At 40.6% G+C, this 7,430-nt stretch overlaps 1 protein-coding gene across 1 annotated transcript; it reads left to right on the forward strand.

Annotated features, from left to right (window-relative positions):
- The first annotated feature begins 6,030 nt into the window (after positions 1–6,030).
- Positions 6,031–7,209, forward strand: LOC131439939 (pancreatic triacylglycerol lipase-like). Its single transcript, XM_058611051.1, has one exon. The coding sequence runs from the start codon at positions 6,075–6,077 to the stop codon at positions 7,086–7,088; it is 1,014 nt and encodes a 337-aa protein (XP_058467034.1). The 5' UTR covers positions 6,031–6,074; the 3' UTR covers positions 7,089–7,209.
- The last annotated feature ends 221 nt before the right edge of the window (positions 7,210–7,430 follow it).

The following is a 7,430-nucleotide window of genomic DNA, read 5'->3' on the forward strand; positions in this document are numbered from 1 at the left end:
CGATGTTGCTGATGAATATATCCAAAATGGAATGAACTCCCGATCTGGAAAGTCGCGTTGGTTGATCCGGAGCGAAGATGTTGTATTGTCCAGCTTCGTAATCTTCGGCAAGTACGAATCCGTTTCGATTCTGTCTTCTGTTTCCCCACAGCTCATGCCGTGCGTTCAGGTCCCCAGCAATGATGAATTTGTTCTGTCGTCGAGTGAGCATAGCCAGATCTCGCTTCAATGATGCACACGTACCATCTCGAAGATTGGTTTGTTTGGGGCAGTATGCTGCAATGATGATGATGGGTCCCATCGTCGTTGTAATCTCAATTCCGATTGCTTCTATGAGTTGCAATTTAAAGGCTGACAGAAGCCTGTGCTGAATGGATCGTTTAATGGCAATGGCAACTCCCCCTCCTCTGGTAGTTGCCCTGTCGAGCCTGTGAATCCTGTAATTGGATATAAAAATAGAAATTTCAGGTTTAAGATGAGTTTCAGTTAAAATAGCAATATCGGCATTCTTCTCTTGAAGAAAGTCGGACAATTCAGCAGTTTTGCTCCTGAGTGAGCAAGCATTTCAATTTACTATAACCAACTCATTATATTGCATATTCGATGATGAATTTGCCTAAGGCGTTGATTTGATCTAACCGCGTTCTGCAGTTTCGTAGTTTTGTTGTCATTGTTTCAAAAATGACGATCAGTTGTTCAGCAGAAAATAAATCACCAGAGTCATCCTTTGCTTGTGGTTGATTATTGCCCCATCCAGGAGGGATTTTTGAGGAAGATTCTTTTTGTGATCCAGCGGCTGAATCTTTTGGATTGCTGCGAGGAAGTGGCGGCAAATTCGGAATATCCCTCTTCGGTGGGAGCCGTGGGAAATTAACTTCATCCTTCTGTGGAACATTCTTGCGCGTTGATTGTTTGCGGGACGCCTGTTGTCGAATTTTTGTGAACTCAGCACGTTTGGGACACGATTTGCTAGTAGATGGATGGTCGCCATCACAGTTCACACATTTTACAGCGATGTCATCTAGTAGGCAATCGTTGGTATTGTGTGGTTCGGCACATTTCCCGCACCGACTTTTCATGTGGCAATTCCTCGCTCCATGGCCGTAGTTCAAACAGTTCGTGCACTGTGTGACATCCCGATGTACCGGTTTATACTTTTGCCATTCGATGATTATGTGAAATAACGATTTAATCGTTTTCAGTTGACTCATGGTGATGGAGCCCTTCTCCAGATGAATCAGGTACAGTTGATCTCTAAACTTTTTGTCCGTATTATGTCGCTTCATTTTAAATACCATCAAAGGCTTTAGTCCAGCCTCCGACAGTGCCTGCTTTAGTTCGGCTTCCATCATGTCGGGTAGTCCTCGAAGTACAACCTTCATAGGTTTGTTGGCGGCAATATCGTGTGTGAAATATTCCGCTTTTGTCTGCTTCAGATAGCATTCCACTCCTTTGTAGTGGTTCAAAGCCGGAACAGTTATTTTGTAGCCTTCAGTACATAAACGGATTGTTGCCTGTAGTCCTTTGCTGATCAGTGTGTTGAAATCCGAGCGTAGAGTTGGTGGGAAGCCCTTCAGGTAGAAAGGCGGCATTTTTTCCTTCTTCTGCAGATCCTCTTCGACATCAACTGGCAGATCAGCATATTGGTTTTTACTCAGCAAACGGTCGTTTACCTGTACATCACTTGGCTTCAGACGCTTAGCATCCTTTGGATCCTTCTCGGATCTATGGCGGTTTTTACCCATAGCTTGGGTAGGTAGACAACTGCGAATAAAAAATAAAACAAAATCGTAATTAGTCGTAGTAGGTTATTCGTCTATCCACATCGAGTGTTAGATGACGAATGATCGATTTTCGACCACGGTTCCCCTTTTATAACGTTCAGTTGAAGATATGTGCCTGACTACAATCGTCGTCCTTGCGCGAAAAAAACCAAGCGAAAATAAAGAGTTTTCCGCGATGTTTTCAAATTTAGAGAACTTAATTTTTGAGTTGTTTGTGGTTATCTCACACTGTTCGGAATATTATCCTAAATTCCTGATCATATTTTTGATGAAATAGTGAAAGAATTATGTTGCTACCATTAATACAAGTCGAGATATTCACGATTGAGTTCTGCCCATTCTTCTATATGGCTAATTTTGAAAAGGCGCCCCATAGTAAAGTAAGTCGTATTCACGACAAAAGAAAAAGTTTATCACTTTAACCGAAATCGCAGAATTGTAGGAATGGTAAGGAAACGCTATAAAAATAACTGCTTGTATACAAAACTTGAACACAAGTTTGGCGAAAAGAAGCTTAAATATCGATATCTGTATCGCAAGTATGTATAAACATATAATTGCATACATTTGGGCTATTGATGTAATTTCGTCGGCTACAAAACAGATACAAATCACGACAAATCGAGTCTATATTCTGGGTTCACGTGTTCGGTGTTGGTTTCGCAATAAAGATCAATCTAAGCAGGCTCTCGTGCATTTGCGGATTCAAAAGTGTGACGATTAATTACTTATTTTATTTTATTTCGATTATAGAGGTTTTAACCTTAAGGTCATTCGCCTCTTCGGGACAGAAAATTTTTCTGACCCTATGTGCGGGAATGGGAATCGAACCCAGGCAGGCTGCGTGAAAGGCATCGACTTACCCATCACGCTGTACCCGTCCCCTGACGATTAATTGAAAATGTCGATCATTTGAAATTTTTGGTTGCGTGGTTTCAAATCAATGGCTCGAACAACCCCATGGGGCTGATCCTTGTAGTTTTTTTTTTTTTTCAAAAATCGTTTGCAAAATCTATTTTTTTCAAAATATTTAGGTAAAACAATACAGCTTATGTTGTTATATATATGAAACAAATTAATCAAAGTGGTTGAACAAAAAGAATTCTGATTTTCGTAAGATGGTGTTCCTAATTCACAGTCGAGTTTATTTTTCGGTTTACACTAGCTCTCTGAATGTTATTCTAACAACAACATTCACATCAAATATGTAAGAATAGTTTCTTAATTTGTCAATTCTCTGTCAGCCGGTGGGTAAAACAACACAATTATGAAATGAATACGCCTTAGGATCAAGTAAAGATTTTCAGTAGTTCTTGCTTGTCAATGCCCGTTTTAAGCAATCCATCACATCACTTGAGGCAGAGGGTTGAAAATGATATCCAGGTAAAAAAGGCGGGTGGGTAATGTCAGAGACATGACTGGATGTCGTGAATACGAAAACAAATGACATGTTCCTTAACACTTCCGAATATCAATTAGTTGATCAATTATATGAATTATGCAAGCATTCCCCTTTTCCACATTTTTCGCAAAAACAAAGAAGGCTTCACTTAATCTAGATTACTGTGAATTTCACACAGCGAAAAGTGCACAAATCAAATCAAACTGTTCTAGATTTGCACTAAACTGAGGCTATTTACCTTCGATTTGCGAGCAAGAAATCCTAATAGTTCTTTAGAAAACTTTTAGAGCCATTAGAACGGCTGATTTTGTGTAATGCTCTCCAGCGTTGCTTTTTCACCAATGCAAATGACTGGCAGCTGTGACATAATCGCTCTTGTCGGAAGCGAAACTAGCTTTGCAAACAACACAAAATACATCTGCTCGCAGTGGCGATAGAATCTAAACTGATCCAATTTTTGTTGAGAGGTTTGTTTTTGTCTGATTTCGTTTGTAGCTTTTTCACCAATGGGCGGTTCTAACGCTTTGAAGATAGCAGCATATAGAATTTTTATTTCATTTCGGATTTGCATATCATTGAAAGAAACTGTCCGGATGCTGTACGGGATTCATTCCTGCCTTTCAGAAGGACCAAATTGTGGAACTCACTACGATATTAAACACTGTTCGGAACATTTTTCTCGAACGATTTGTTGTACAGCGGCAGATATTTTGTTCTCTTCCTCAGAACGCGTTCTGATTGGCTGGTGTTGATATGGGTCAAATGAGACAGGTTTTTCAATAGTGTACTATTGAAATACTTCAATGCTTTTTCTTTACACGCTTAAGTTGAAAAATTTCGATTCTATTGGTAGTTAGATTATATAAATCCTTCTACAGATCACTGAGCTATGAACTTTAAAAATACGAGAAAGGCAAACGCGCCTTATGAATTATCCTCTTTGATACTCGTTTATACCAAACATTTCAGAAAAGTTTAATTTTGAATTATTTGAGATTATGTCACACAACTGAATATTTTATCATAAAATTGTGATCATATTTCCGATGGCATGTAGCAAAAATTATGTTGATTCGTTAGATACAACAAGAGATATTCACGATCAAAAACTTATCACTCTCTCAGAGGGTAAATTTTGAAAAGGCACCCCATAGTAAAGTAAGTCGTATTCACGACAAAATTGGAGTTACGAGTTTTAAAAGAAATACATTCCACATAAAACGCATTTTCGTACCATGATTGATTTTCATAGGAGAAGACTTATTGCTCATGGTTTCATAAAAAGTTAAAATGTTTAGTTTCATGATTTTCTAATCATGACAGCAGTAATGGATTTCTTTCCGTGAAGAAGAGTAATCATCGGCAGCAGAATATATGAGATATTCTTCAAGTAGATACAACGCACAGACGGCGTGGTGAAATTATTTGCCAAAACGATACAAAACTTAAGGAAGTTCTGATATCACAAGGAGAAAATAGTACGCCTTTAAAAGATAAGATTTTATCAATAGCACTTATTCTACATAATCAAAAGTAATTATTGAGAAGTTCTGATAATTTTTATCACAATATACTTTTCTGTATTATTTTCCATTCTGGGAAAACAGTTTCTAGGCATTTGCTTCGGACAGGGTCATGTCGCCGAATGCCATTTCGCCGAAAGTCATTTCGCCGAAAGGGTCATCTCGCCGAATGGGCCACTTCGCCGAATATCATTTCGCCGAAAGCCATTCTGCCGATTCCTGCAATTGTCCCAATATTATAATTGGAATTGATTCAACATGAACATAAATGAATGATAATAAGTTAACGCTCGTTTTGTTGACCTACAATTGTACTTCTTGAATAAAAATTGATTCATGAATCTCACAACCCAAGGAAACTTGTTGACTATTAGCCACTAAGCATCAAAGCAATTGCATAGGTTTATCTATCAAGCGAATGTATGTGGTATTTTCCGTTTACTAAGTGAAAAAATATCTAATGCGACTCCGCCACATCGATTTGATTCGTGTGCTGCCCGACCTCGCTACCGCTCGTTCGGACCTAACTAAAGCAAAGAAACCTAGCTTTGAGTAGACCGGGCAAACGAGGCGGTTACAGGTTTGTATGTAAGAGGCCGACGCTTCCGACGGCGGGTCGGGGGCCAACTCAGCCGGCGTCGCCTCGGCGGCTTTATGCCGCCGAGCCATCTTGGCTTCGGTTATGGCTTTCGGCGAAATGACCCGCTCCCATTTGCTTCTTCTGGGAGATGACATTCTGGGGAATGGTACATTCTGTTGTACGTCTTTCTACTAATTAGTACCTTCGTGAATAAGGTTTTCTGAAAAACGGTATATTCTGGGGAAAATCCTTCGTTGCTTTATTTTCTGGGAAATGGTTTTCGGGATATAGTCGTACAACAGTACCGCACTATTTAGTTGGAGCTAGAGCTCAGCTCGTGGAATGGAGAAGGTTCGAGTTCTAGTGCACATTTTCTCGCAAGTTCGCATTTCATTCATTTTCAATCTTTTTTTTTCATTGGATATTGGAGAAAATTTTTGCTAGCCATTGCCAAGCTCTGTCTCGTCTTATCGTATCAGTGCTGCTATAAATATTACTGATTGATTTAGCCCTCCAGCCAATTATTAGCAATCAGCATGGTTTCGGGTCTGAAATAGGAATATTTAGCCCAAAGGCAATTGATAATGCTTTCGATGACGTGCATCTGGTAGCGATCCAAAACCAGGAAAGTGTTAATCTATAGAGACGTTGTTAATCTGTATCGATGAATGATTATCTAAATTGACGGTATATTAACGTAATTTTGAAAAGAAATGTAACAGTATATAAAACGATTTGTTCCCAATTTTCAACGGGATCAGTGTCCATTCAATTAGAATTTAAACATGGAGAGATTTTTTCTGCTCGCAGTGTTACTTTATACGAGCTGGCATCTGGCGGGCGGACATCCACTTCGGCCAGTTCGTTGGGAGCTGATTCCGGACGGAAACGGATTCCTTCGGTTGGTGAATATAGCGGCCTATAGTGTACCGGAAGACGATTCAATGCAACCGCTGTTTGATCCTCACGCGGACATTATCTATCGGTTGTTCACCCGGAGTAACCCAACTGAAGAGCAGGTTCTGACGGATGCGGAGTCTGTTCAAAGCAGCAATTTCAATCCCAATCACCCGACCCGATTCACGATTCACGGTTGGAGCAATGACGGCAGTCATTTCATGAATCAGGATATTCGAGATGAGTTTTTGCGCGTTGGAGATTTCAACATAATCACTGTTGATTGGGGGGTTGGAGCGAAAACTAATTATATTACTGCCAGATCCAATGTCGGCCCTGCAGGAGAAGGTGTTTCCGGATTCATTGATAGGCTCATAGAAGCAACGGGAATTCCACACGACAACATCTACATTATCGGATTTAGTTTGGGAGCACATGTGGCTGGCAACGCGGGCAAAGGACAGCAAGGAAAAATTAACACCGTCATAGCGTTGGATCCAGCAGGACCTCTGTTTTCGGCCGGGCAGGATTCTGCAGTGTCTCCTACGGATGGACAGTACGTGGAAACAATCATGACCAACGCTGGTGTGAATGGCATCAACACCGCACTAGGGCAAGCCAACTTCTATCCCAACTGGGGGCGATCACAGCCCGGATGTGGCACTGATATCGGCGGAAGTTGTGCTCATAATCGGGCACCGATGTTCTATGCAGAGTCGATTAGCTCTTCGACGGCATTCACATCCGTTCGATGTGCGAGCCACGATGAACTGCTGGAAGGACAGTGTACACCGAGCGGTGACGGTGCCAATATGGGTGGACAACCTTCGAATTTTGGACGGGGAGTCAATGGTGTTTTCCACTTGTCGACGAACGAGGAGGCACCGTTTGCTCTGGGTTAAAAACAAACTGATGAGCAGTTTCCGTATACGGTTGAAGACCTGTTCTGTGGATAAGCGTTCTCAAATAGACACTAGACATATGTTTACGATTCACATGCACATATTAAAGCTTAAGACTAGCTTTTCTTGTTTTATTAATTTTTACCTTATTCCTCATATAGCAAGGCTATCGCTGTGAAAACCGACTTTACAACCAAGTGTCATATATCATTCGACTCAGTTCGTCGAGATCACCAAAAGTCTGTGTGTATGTATGTATGTATGTGCGTATGTGACAAATAATGTCATTCAATTTTCTCAGATATGACTGAACCGATATTCACAAACTTAGATTCAAATGAA

This window comes from Malaya genurostris, unplaced genomic scaffold (genome assembly GCF_030247185.1).
Source record: "Malaya genurostris strain Urasoe2022 unplaced genomic scaffold, Malgen_1.1 HiC_scaffold_17, whole genome shotgun sequence".
Classification (NCBI taxonomy): Eukaryota; Metazoa; Arthropoda; class Insecta; order Diptera; family Culicidae; genus Malaya; species Malaya genurostris.

Bases quoted from the DNA above. Each gene is read 5' to 3' on its own strand.
- LOC131439939 (XM_058611051.1), top strand. From the start codon at position 6,075: ATGGAGAGATTTTTTCTGCTCGCAGTGTTACTTTATACGAGCTGGCAT.